The sequence below is a fragment of the Schistocerca piceifrons genome, chromosome 8 (genome assembly GCF_021461385.2).
Source record: "Schistocerca piceifrons isolate TAMUIC-IGC-003096 chromosome 8, iqSchPice1.1, whole genome shotgun sequence".
Taxonomy (NCBI): domain Eukaryota; kingdom Metazoa; phylum Arthropoda; class Insecta; order Orthoptera; family Acrididae; genus Schistocerca; species Schistocerca piceifrons.
The window spans coordinates 280,014,360-280,027,769 of NC_060145.1; the positions used below are offsets into that span (position 1 = coordinate 280,014,360).

Here is a 13,410-nt window from a genome sequence, read left to right on the forward strand (position 1 = left end):
TTACCAATTAATCCTGTAATGATTATTTTGATTCCAATTGTATACACAACATTCACAGTATAACATTGTTCACAATACAAACTTCATAACATTTCAGGTGCCACCCTAGGTGAAATAAGGCACATTTTCTTAAGATTACAAATGCAGGTACTCAAACTCCACTGCTGTACATTTATATTTATTACTTAATCAATTAATTATTAAAGTTAAAAACAAATAATGGAAAATCAAGGTAGGAAAGTAACAATATTAAGAAAAGGGTAGTTGCTACTCACCATATAGCAGAGGTGCTGAGTTGTAGATAGAACAAAAAAACTGTCACAATATAAGATTTTTACCAATAAGGCCTTTGTCAAAAATAGATGACAGCCACACACACTCATGTAAACGCAACTCACACACATATGACTGCAGTCTCCAGCAGCTGAAGCCACACTGTGAGCAGCAGCAACAATGCATGATGGAAGAGTCAACTGGGTGGGGGTAAGGAGGAGGCTGGAGCGGAGAGGTGAGAGATAGCAGGGTAGTGGTGGGGGACAGTGAAATGATGATGGGTACCCTGCAGGGACGAGGTAGAGAGAGAGAGAGAGAGAGGGTAGAGCAGCTAGGTGCAGTCAAGAGGACAGATGGATGGCATGTCAGAGTTGTGAGGGAGGGGGGGGGGGGGGGTCTAGCGGGAAAGGAGAGAAGTAAAAAGACAGGATGCATTGGTGGAATAGAGAGCTGTGCAGTGCTGGAATAGGAACACGGAAGAGGCTTGATTGGTGAGGACAATAACTAACGGAGGTTGAGGCCAGGAGGGTTATGGGAATATAAGATATAATACAGGGAGAGTTACCACCTGCATAATTCAGAAAAGCTGCTGTTAGTGGGAAAGATCCATATGACACAGGCTGTGAAGCTGTCATTGAAATGAAGACTGTTGTGTTGGGCGGCCTGCTCAGCAGTAGGGTGGTCCAGTTGTTTCGTGGCCACAGTTTATGGGTGGCCAACCATACAGACAGACAGCTTGTTAGTTGTCATGCCCACATAGAATGCAGCACAGTGGTTGCAGCTTAGCTTGTAGATCACGACTGGTTTCACAGGTAGCCCTGCCTTTGATGGGTTAGGTGCTGTTCATGACTGGACTGGCATAGGTGCTGGTGGGAGGATGTATGGGATAGGTCAAGCATCTACATCTATTACAGGGGTATGGGCATTATGATGTAAACATTACACTGTGTATTCTTCCATGTTTGCTGGAACCTCACTGGAGATCGTTTTATGTGGAGCAGAAGCCAAACCGTTTCAAGTACAGACAAGTATGATAATGAGGATAAGTTTTATGCTATGCGTTATGTGCACATCAACTCAGCAATAATATGTGGCAACAACAGCTCTACTGGCGCATTTAACTTAGACAGCACTGGCCAGGCAAGTGATCCAACTAACCTGCAGTGATGTGAAAGTTGCAATAAAATGTAAAAAGAGATGAGCAGAGAACAATATAGCTTCGAATCTCATTTAAATTTTGAAACAGAAAGAAATAACATATGGTAAAACCCAGGCGATACGCTTGTTAGGGGATGAGATAGAAAACAACATGCCCTCAGTCTTAGCTAATATAGTACTGTAATTAAAAACAAGATTGATAAGAATTCCTGACTTTAATAATGATAACTTTTTTGCATGAGCTACGTGTGGCGCAAAAGCTCACTAATGGGATTTTACCATTTGGTTAAATATTGAAACCACTGACGGTATTACAGTCAGTTGTCTGGTAATCTCAAAACTCCTTCCATATCAGACTCCGAGGAATACATTTCAGTACTGCTATATTGATAATGGGGTGATCAGCAACAGAATCCCAAGCCACCAAAATGGCCATATGTCCTCCTTCTCTTTTATAACGGGTTGTTCTCCATTTTGCCATCGTTCAGCAGAGATGGGGCACGAAGCTTTGTGCATTAGTTTCAATAAATTTGGCAACCTAAATATCTTGTTATTTCTCACGAGGAATTCCTTAACTTGGCTCCAGATCAATTCTGTTGGGTTCGGATTGCAGTATTAAGGTGACAACTGTAAAAATGCAGCATTTGTACAGTGTGCTCAACGATATGAACGTTATTGTTTTCTATGTTTCTATGATGCTTATCACTCTGGCTCATGTGAGACCACATGTGTCCTACAAAACAATGGATATATTCAAAGAAAAAGTATTTGATTTTTCATTTTTCTCCAAACAATTTAATTGTGTAATGATTTCTTAATGTCAACAATATTTTATAAAAGACTAATAATTAAGAATGTGTATTTTCAATGAAATCCAGAATTTTGCATGCCATATGTTATTAGAAACTAGAAGACGTGCATTTTTCTTGATAAACGTTGGTTAAGTATGAGTTAATTACCATATATTTGGTGAATTTCGTATTTAAATGATTTAGGTATTCAAAATAAATAAAAAAAGAGTGTCCTCAGACTGGTTTCGTACCACCGCCCTCAATCACACCCCTGTGATAGTCTATGACACTACCAATTACATTACACACGTAATTCAAATCCTTGTCCTCATATTTATTACATAGTTTCTCAAAAAAACTCCAAAGCTGAATTTTCTCTGTAATCTTGTGAAAACATTAGCGGCGTTCCGTATGCGTGCTTCACTATGAAGTAGGAAGCAGCGTCATCCATTTTCACGGTAGGTATGAACAGTGAGACAATTACAACACAAGTAGCATTTAAGCCCATTACAGAGACAGTGACTGTACATAATTTTTGAAATAAAAATTACATAGCTGAAGTACGGTCAAAAAAAAATGTCGATAGCTGATAATACATCAGAATATATTAAAGTTTCATACACAGTGACATAGTAATAAGAACATAAGTTGTACCTACTTCCAAGGGTGGAGCAACACCAGTGTATGAGAGTTATGGCTCCTGATCAATTATCGCATTAGTGTTTGTTTACATCAGGTTTATTCATATGATGAACGAAGTATAACTTCCTGACTGCACCTAGCTGCTCTATCCTTTCTCCATCTCATCCCTGCAGGCCCCCCAGCAGCACTTCACCAACCCCCACTCCTACCCAGCTATCCTCCCCTCCACACCCCCATCCAATTGCCTCCCTCATCATGCACTGCTGCAGCTGCTTGCAGTGCAGCTTCAGCTGACAGAGACTGTGGTCATGTGTGTGAGAGTTGTGTTTGCATGAGTGTGTGTGTGGCTGTTGTCTACTTTTGACAAAGGCCTGTTTTCTGAAAGCTTATATTGAGATAGCCTTTTTGATGTGCCTCTCTGTGACTCAGCATCTTTGCTGTATGGTGAGTAGCAACTATCTTTTTTGTAATATTGTTACAATTTTTCAGGTGAAGAATGCTGGTGAACCTTATCAGTGTTCATATAAAACAACTAATAACAAAAAGATTACATTATATCATTGCCTAAATTATATTTTAGAGCGTGACTTTCACTTTCATACAGAGTTTTCGGTTTAACAACTTTCATAGAATAAAGTTGTCAGACTACTGTATCATTATAAAAACTAGGAAAATTAGGACTTAGTGTTCTGCCATCAAGGAGGTCATTAGAGATGGAAGAGTCATCAATGCAAAATGCATTGAAGCAGAAAATTAATAGGAGCATTAACACAAACTAGTGATATGCTGTAAATTATTGTATTCAAAAATACGATTTACCTTTGACATTCCACTCGAGACGAAAACCTGAGAAAGAACTAAAATCATCTGTGTGGAAATGGACCTGAACTGTATTCATACGACTCTCTATTGGTGCTGGTAGTTGAGAGCCACATGCTTTAAGAAGTGTGTTTTGAGTGGTGTCATCATTGAAAGATTCCTTGATCTGAAAAAGAAATGCTGTATGAAATTTTTGTCCAAAATCAAACAAGGATTAGCTCTGAAAAATAATTATGACAGGCATTTATGTGACAGCATCTTTCTACAATTCTATGGACAAATCATAATAATAAACAATTCAGCAAGAAAAAGAAACTTTTAATATAACACATTACAGACACACTGCTCACTGTGGCATATATATGCTGTCACCCATCTTACATGTGAGTTTATTTTAAAATACTTATAATGAAATATTAGTGTAGAGCAACTGAAAAGTTATTAATTTCTAAATACAGAAGTCTTTACTATAGTTTTATCTTTTATTCATCACGGAGTTAATTAATTTAGTGTCATCCACTTAGGACCGTATTTTTGTAACTTGCAGTAGATACGATCTATCAATTTCTGACAAACAGAGGTATTTTCCAGTGATAATTTCCTCATTTGATATGCACTTCTCTCCAAGTCACTAACTTATAATGAAAAAGGGCTTCTTTATTAAATTTCTTTTTATTCCTCAACATGGGGCCCATTTAGCTCAGCATGCTTTGCCAAGAGGTTTTTAATAGGCAGAAAATATGATTTATCACAATTTTGAAAACAGCAGACTGTTTCATGGAAAATTGCATCAAGCAAAATATTCACATACTATATCTAGAGAGTAAACTCATACATATCTAAGTGGATGAACATCACATTTAATAACAGTGTACAAAATAACAATGTACAAAAAGACAAATTGCTACTTACTGTAAAGAAGAAATGTCAAGTTGCAGAGACGCACAATTAAAAAAGTGCCTTTTAATTGTGCCTGTCTGCAACTTGATGTATCTTCTTTACGGTAAGCAGCGATCTATCTTTTCCTACATTGTTGATATTCCTACCTGGAGTTTCCATTGTTTGATTTAATAACAGTTCACTCTTTTTTGTTAGCAGCAACACTGTAGCTGATGCTGGAAGGGGGACCTCTGTGTTATCAAATGCTCAAATAAAAGATTTTTTGTCATGCCTTCTGGTACAAGATAATAGTAAGTAGTTCACATCTCCTTCTTCATTGAATAAATCACATAATGCAGATATCTTCAATCCTGTTCAGAGACAGGTGGGTTGGAAATTTGGTATGATTTAAGCATATGCACGTAATCATGACGAATCATCTCCTTCTATTCCTATTAGTAAACCAAGAAGATGATGCTATTTTAGGTTGCAGTTGAACATATGCACTCGTTCAATCTCAATTCCATATCCCAGTTCTTTCATGCTTTTTCACTGATTAAGCTCAATATTTCTCAGTAAGGAAGCCTATCATTTAGGATTTCACCTAATCTCATTGCTCGCTTTGCTAAGCTGTCTAGTATTTCATTATGAAAGGTGGATCGGTGCCCTGTAATCCACAACAAATCTGTTACTAGTCCTCCTTGCTTCTTTAATAATATCTATAACTTCAGTCAACACACTTTTGTTCCATTTGGGTGTTCTGAATCTCTTTAGTATGTTTAAGGAATTGGTTAATGTTACCATTCTGCTCTGCTGGAAAGTCTGGTGTACTTTACTACTTCCCTAATTGTGATGGCTTTAATGTAGTATATTACCCCCTTATGCACGGTTGTGTAGTGCCAGTCAATGGTCTTTGAACATACACAATATGGAGAATGTTCTTTGTTGACAAATAGTGTCACATTGTCATAATTCCCTGTTCATTTCTGCAACAACGATGCATAATACAGCAACTTGCTCACATTTACTTTTCTTAGATGGCCAATAGCTAATACGTCTTCACATCTTTTTCTTAGTTTTCACTTATTTGCATATAAAAATAGGTTCACAAGGTAAAATCCATTGCTCTGATTTTTACTTTCTCCAAAACCAAAAGTAATGTTACCATGTATCATAAACTGCACCTTAAAAACTAAGCTATACTACACTTGAATATTTAAAGCACAGCAAGAAAACAGTGACGCGATCCTCATTTAGGTCAGGATTCATCATACTCTAAATGATCCTATGAAATACTAAAAACCCATTTATGTGACATGTTCACAGTCTTCGGTTCATTTTAGCCACTGATTCTATCATCATTCAACACAACATCATGGACTTTACTGAAAAATCTAACCTGATTTGACTTCCTCTGGACATCTATGGTGTTTTACTCACACAGTCACAGTAAAACACAACATAATGTTTGTTTGGTATCAGTACCATCTTTGAAATGTTGTGAGCACTACTGTATAGATCAAACTCAAATTCTTTGATTACTTGCAAAAAATTATCTGACATCATGAATGAGATGAAAAATGTAATTTGTATAAACCTCATGTCAAAGTCACTGAATTGTGGAATACCTTATCAAGAGAATAACAACACCTTCATGATGGGAGACAGTCTTCAAATGCCTAAATGAAAGTGAGCAACATGTAATCAGTGAGTTCCAGTAAAATGAGAGTAGAAGACAATATAATAAATAGTTAATTCAACTGTACCAAGGCAGGATAATTTTTAATAGTGTAGCATTAAAGTCAGAAATGAAGCATAATGTAAATACTTTTGGATTAAAGGAGACAACTCTCTGAAAAGGAGAAACATTGAGTTGTTGAAAGGCACACACAAAAAAAGGAGAAAACTGGCTAGTTTCAGAGTAATCAGGTTTTTGGCTGGAGTACAAATATGTGCAGAAAATACAGACACACACAAACGTACCTATACACATGCCTATGACCCTACATGGTGCCTGCTATATGCACAGTGCTAGTGCTGCATTTCTGCAGGTGGACTATGTTGTGACATGAGTTTTGTCGGAAGGGGTGGGATCACAGGAACAGGGGCGGAAGCTGGAAAAGGGGTTGGAGTAGGTGACTAGCAGCTTGGAGATAAGCAGGCCTGTTTGCCGGCTAGGAATGCAGGAGGAAGCAGGTGATGTGATGCAGGGACGTGATGCATGGTTGTCGGAGATGGTTGGGAACAGCGCATGTTGAAGGTGCCATGGGGGTGTAAATTAGAAGGGGGTGACAGGTTGGACGAAGCAGAACTATTGGGTGGAGGGTGTGGAGACAGTGGGTCACTGAAGACCCAGTGGGATAGGGATAGAGTATGATGTTGTATATGTCGGGTGGGTGGAGGAACACCATTTTAAGAAAGATGGGAGGTTCTTAGCTAGGATGTCTCTCATTTCACAGCATGATGATAGATAATCAAATCCCTGATGAAGGAACTGGTTGAGTTGTCCCAGTTCAAGCTGGTACCAGGTAACAAAGTGGGTGCTCCTTTGTAGCTGATTCTTGGGGCTGGTGGGAGGATTGGAGGTGTGTGAGGATATGACGTGGGAAATCGGTTTGGAGAATAAGTTTTATGGGGTAGTGCCTGTCGGTGAAGGTGGAGACCTTCACAATACTGGACAATGGCGTTCTCATCACTGTAAACATGTTGTCCATGGGTGACTAGGCTGTGTGGGATGGATTTATTGGTGTGAAAGGGATGACAGCTGTCAACAAGCAGGTACTGTAGGTGGTTATTGGATTCAGCATGGACAAAGGTGTGGATGGAGCCACGAAGAGGTGGAAGTCGATGCCTAGGAAGGTGCCCTGTTTGGTAGTAGAGGAAGACCAGCTGAATCGGTTGGGGAGAAGGTGTTAAAGTTGCGAGGGGACGAGGATAGGGTGTCTTGACCCTGAGGCCAGATCAATAAAGATATCAATGAACCTGAACCAGGGAGGCTAGGAATGTTTTCTCTAGATGACCCAGAAATAGGATGGCATGGGAGGCTACTATACAGTTTGAAGTCTGAAGGAAACTGGAAGATAGCAGGAAGGCCATGGGCCTGGCGGATGTTGGTGTATAGGGAGGTCGCACCAACAGTTACTAGTAGGGATGCAGGAGGTAGTAAACAAGTGGGGATGGTGATTAGTTGGTGAAGGAAGCGCTTAGCATCTTTGACATGGGAGGCTAGGTTTCAGGCAATTGGAGGGAGGTGTTGGTCAACTACAGCAGTAATCATCTCTGGTAACCCACTATCCCCACAACCTCCACCCAACAGTTTCCCCTTACTCCTTCCTGTTACCCTTTCCAATTTACGTCCCCACACTATCTTCATTGTGCCCCTCTCCCCACAGGCTGTGACAAACGTTCATCACATGTCTAGCCTGTGCACCCTAATTCTTAGGCAGCAAACCAGCTGTCTCCCTCTGAGCCACTACCCACCGATCCTAAACCACTCTCCCTGCCTACCGCCTCTCTCTACAAACCACACCTGACTCAATCTGCATCACAATTGAGCCCACCTGCCGAATTGCAGCACTGGCACTGTGTATCCAGCTGTCACCTTGTAGTAGGAGAGTAGCCATGCATATGCATGTGTGCCACATTCAACCTGCACATTCCTAAGAAAATGCGTAATGATAGAATAGAAGAAAGAAAGAATTGGATCAGTTGTGTCACAGAATTTATGAAGGAGCTGCACTTGGAAAAATAAGAGCTATTAGCATGTGTATGTGGATGAGAATTATTAAGACCCTGCAGGCCACTGATTGATTATAGATGGAGTCTAGAACAGAGGGAAAGGTTGTTAGTAAACAATGAACCATAAATTATGGAACAGCAACTGCAGAAAATATTCCTGTGTAGGACAGTAGAGCTTGAGTATTTATATCTACATCAACACTCTGCAAACCATATTACAGTCTATGGCAAGAATACAATTATGTAGCCCCTTCCCTTTCCATTTTGGAGATGGTGCATGGGAAAAACAATTGTTGATAAACCTATGTGGGACAAAGTAATGTGTTGTAAACTCTTCTTGGAAAGCATTCTCTCATAATTTTAAAAGTAAACATCTCCATGATCCACATCTTGTTGTGTCAGTGTATTCAATATCTCCATAATGTACTCACACTTAATAAATAGACCATAACACAGTGCACCACTTTTTGTTATCTTCTCTATCTCCCCTACTGATCCGATATGATATGAGTCCCGGACTGATGAGCAATACCCAAGAATTGGTTGAAGGAGTGTTTTGTAACTCACTTCTCTCATGTATGAATTAAATTTTCTTAAGATTCTTCCAATGAATTTGGCAATTTTTTTATCCAATAACTTGTTTTATGTTGTTATTCCCCTTAAGACAGTTAGTCCTAAGTGTTTTGCAACTGTTAATATTTCCAGTAAGTCATCACCAATAGTATAATCAAACATTAATTGAGCTCTTAGCTTATTAATGCACAATGCTGTAGTGATTTGAGAATTTCTGTGTAAATTCTAGAACCACTCAGCCTTCTACCGTCTCAAACATACAATATTATGGATATGAGTGTGGGATGGTAGAACCCCACCTACTGTGCGTCACATGATTGTGTGTGAAGGTTTAAATGATTAATGGAAAATCTCATATAAATATGTGAAACAAATACTAACAAAGAGATAGAGGGGCTGGCCAGTACTTACCTCAGCTCCATACAGCCGATAGATACGCAAAACAGAACAGAAAATTTACGTTCCTAGCTTTCAGAACTTTGTTCCTTCATCAGGGAGGAGAGAGGGGAAAGAAAGGGAAGAAGGGAAAGTGGATTCAGTTACTCACAACCCAGGTTATGAAGCAACAGGGAAAGGAAAACAGGAAGGGTAGCAAGGATGGAGGCATGGTTGTCCAGGAAAACAGGGAGGTTAGTAAGGATGGAGGCATGGTTGTCAGAGGGAAGCCAAAGATATTCTACTGTAAGTACTGTGACAGCTTCAAACCAAAGAGGATGCGTACAGAAGTAAAGAGGTATATTAGTATAAAGATAAACACAACTATGTAGGACAAAAATATGCGTGAATGGCTAAAGAGGAAAGGGATGGGAGTGAGGTTGTTTAACATAGGTTCAGTCCAGGGGGATGGTGGGATGAAAGGAAGTGTTGGAGTGCAAGTTCCCATCTCCGCAGTTCCGAGGGACTGGTGTTGGGTGGGAGAAGCCAAATGGCACATATGGTGTAGCAGGTTCCTAGGCCCCTAGAATTATGCTGGAGGGCATGCTCTGCTACTGGGTACTGGACATCTTCTAGGCGGACAGTTCGTCTGTGTCCGTTCATGCGCTCAGCCAGTTTAGTTGTTGTCATACCGATGTAAAAGACTGTGCAGAGCAGGCATGTCAGCTGATAAATGACATGTGTTGTTTCACATGTGGCCCTGCCTTGAATTGTGTATGTTTTACCAGTAGCGGGACTGGAGTAGGTGGTTGTGGGGGGATGCATGGGGCAGGTTTTGCAGCGGAGTCGGTTACAGGGGTAGGAACCGCTGCCTCCATCCTTGCTACCCTCCCTGTTTTCCTTCCCCTGTTGCTTCATAACCTGGGTTGTGAGTAACTGAATCCACTTTCCCTTTTTCACTTTCTTTCCTCTCTCTCCTCCCTGATGAAAGAACAAAGTTCCGAAAGCTAGGAACGTAAATTTTCTGTTCTGTTTTGTGTATCTATCGGCTGTACTGAGCTGAGGTAAGTACTGGCCAGCCCCTCTATCTCTTTGTTAGTATTTGTGAAGGTTTAAAATCAGTCACAGGAAGAAAGTAGATGCGGTGGTCGGACGGCACCGACAAGTACCTGTCGAGCAATCCATAGACGTTCTAGTGAGTGTGCAAGGAAGAACCATGGAGTTTATATGCAGCTCAGTGCTTATTGTGTCACTGAATATTGTTATTGAAACAAGAACAGTTGAAAAAGTACTCTTGTAGACTCTTGACGCAACCTTGTTAGAGGGAAGACTCATTTTATGATTCATGTTAAGAAAGGTCATGGTATCCAAGCCAACTCTCTTTTAACTGTAATTCAATTTGTTTCTAACACCCAACTGTGCGAGAGCCTTGCAGGAAGTTACATATTCATGTGGAAAGTGAGATTTTTATTGTGTATGGAGGTCAAATACATCGTTAGTTGATGAAAAGTAAAGTTTGTATGTCTACATATTTCATAAGTAGAAAGAGTCTAAAATTCCTGTACCTAGCATTATTCAATGGAGAAGTAGTCAAGAAGGTTTCCAGCAGCTGGCTGTTCAGTACAGAGGAGTGGCTACAAATTCCAAGTTAAGTCACCTCGTAAAGAAGTGGAAGGTGGTTTGGGGGAATGAGCCGATATAACCCAGATACACACTCACACTTCAAGTCATCAGAACGTTAGAACGTGGCAACCGTGACAGGATTTGAACTTGCAATCTTTAGATTGCAGAAGCTGTTATGTGTTGCCATAGAAACCAAACATAATAAGACAAGGGAATTACTCCGAGACATTGGAATATGTTCACGTATCCAACAGAGCAAAATTTAAATGGAAAACCACTGAAGAAATGAAAAATTCACAACGATTAAAATAGTAAAGAAGATTTTGGCATATTTGTCTAAAAAGAAGTATGCATAGAACGCTTCAGCTAAGAAGATCCACTGCGGTGAGTATACAGCTCTCACAGACATCGCAGGGACGCAGACGCGGAAACCAACATATTTCTGACACCTACGGCACCAGCTGCTGTTCAGTAGAGCTGACCTGCCTCCACATCAGCTCACCTAAGCAACGAGAATTCTACTCCAGGTGAGCATGAAACAAAACTTGATTACTTTGGTACGAAGTGTTACAAGATACTGTTGAGCGAACTGCTATTGTGTAATTATCATATTTAAAGTTAGTTTTAAATGCTTAAAAGAGCTATGGCACTTGAAGGTATGGAAAATATACAACAGGTTGGGCAAACTCAAGACTCAGCTATGGCCATGAAGATTAGCAAAGAAGTGCCTGACTGGGCTGAGTTGATAAATTTAATCAAAGCTCAGAGTCTTAAGTTGTTAAAGTCTCAATTAAATGCTCAGAATGCAACTCTAGGTAAAGAACTAGACTTGGTGAATTCTCAATTAAAAACTCAAATGACGAATTTAGGTTTGTTAAATGCCAAAGTCGACTCTCAAAGCAAGGAATTTAGTAATCTATGCAAAGACATGGGTGCTTTGAAGACTGAATTCGTCACCATATGTAATAAAGTCTAGAATTTAAAAGGAGATTTAAAGAACGAGGTGACAAATTCTTTGACCGCTCATATAAATCATATGTTTACTGGCGTTAGTCAGGAACAGAATGACAGTTTTCAAGATTTATGGAAAATGTTAAACTTGACATTGAGAACAAACCTAATAATGTAGAAGCAGAATTTTTTGAAAAGTTAGGAATGTGTACAATATTAAATACAATGATGTAAGATAGGGAATGAATACTTTGAAAGAGAGTATAGATAAGCATAATGAATTAATGTCAACTATTCAATCGCAAATTACAGGTGTCAATACACGGGTAGATAATGCAGAAAGGAATTTCAAAGAGAAAATAGCGAACTCTGACATTATAAATGTAGTTAGTTTAGAGGAAAAATTTGGAGAAATTACAGACTGAAAGGTTACCGAGAGAATAACATCTGGGAACGTATCACCTATTCCTTCTTCCGAACTTAAAGATACCAGGAGGGGTATGAACGACCTGTGGAGAGACCACGTAACATCACATCGGTGGCGCTTATGTATTCCGAAGGCAATGGAAGACGAACTTGTATAGTATGTTCACACAGGATATGGACACTTCAGAATCAAAAAATGTATATCCCATATGAATAAATTTTATTATTTCAAGAAACTAGGGCATACAATAGCATCTTTCATTAGAACCTTTGAAACTAGCCAGAAAGTAAAAGAGAATAATACTCACGTGAAATACAAAATGTATCGTATTATTCCTAAGTTATTACAAGATTTCACAGCGGCAGATTTTTTTGGACCAATTCCACAAGGAAAGGGAGGAGTATCACATATTTTGGTTATCACAGAATGTTGGTCAAAATATGTTAAACTATATCCCATTAAAAGGGCAAATATGCAGACTGTTATACACTACATACAACAATACTTTCTAGCTGTAGGTAAACCAAAACAGTTGTTTACAGATAATGGACCACAATTTGTGAGTAACGAATTTAAAGAATTCCTAGCATGGGAAAGTATTCGACAAGTGCTAATATCCAATTATAGCCCATCATCAAATCTGTTTGAGCGAGTGATGAAGGAAATTGGAAAATCATGTCGTACTTACTGCCATGAGAAACATACTTCATGGGCAACGAAAATTAGGGACTTTGAACTTATCCTAAATGAATTACTTCATTTATTGACTGGGTTGGCACCTTTAGAAGTTATGGGCAAACCATTTGTAGGAGAACCTCTAATTAAGTGTTTTAATTGGCACGAACAACCTAGTGTCAATTATGATGTTAATCAGGAAATAGTTTCTAAAAATTTAATTGAAAAGGTGCTACAAAGAGACCTCTTAAAAAAGTCATCACAATCCGACGAGTGAGAAAGGACTGAAAAAACAGGAATTCTAAAACCAAAAAACGAAAAAATAAGCTGTTGTGTGCTCTCATAGGAACTAAACCAAATACGACAAATAATCTATTAAGAGACAACGGAACATGCTCAAGTATTTAAAGGAGCAAAATTTTGAACTGAGAAATAGAGAAGTAAATTCCAGTGCGCTTCTCTAAGAAGAAATACGCATAGAACACT

At 39.2% G+C, this 13,410-nt stretch overlaps 1 protein-coding gene across 1 annotated transcript in view; it reads right to left on the reverse strand.

The window, feature by feature from the left end:
* The window catches only part of LOC124711575 (cubilin-like), a gene marked incomplete in the record, with an annotated part of 644,865 nt that overhangs the window by 462,645 nt on the left and 168,810 nt on the right, over window positions 1–13,410 (reverse strand). The window contains 1 exon segment of the mRNA XM_047241722.1: window positions 3,684–3,849. Coding sequence (XP_047097678.1) covers window positions 3,684–3,849 — 166 coding nt within the window.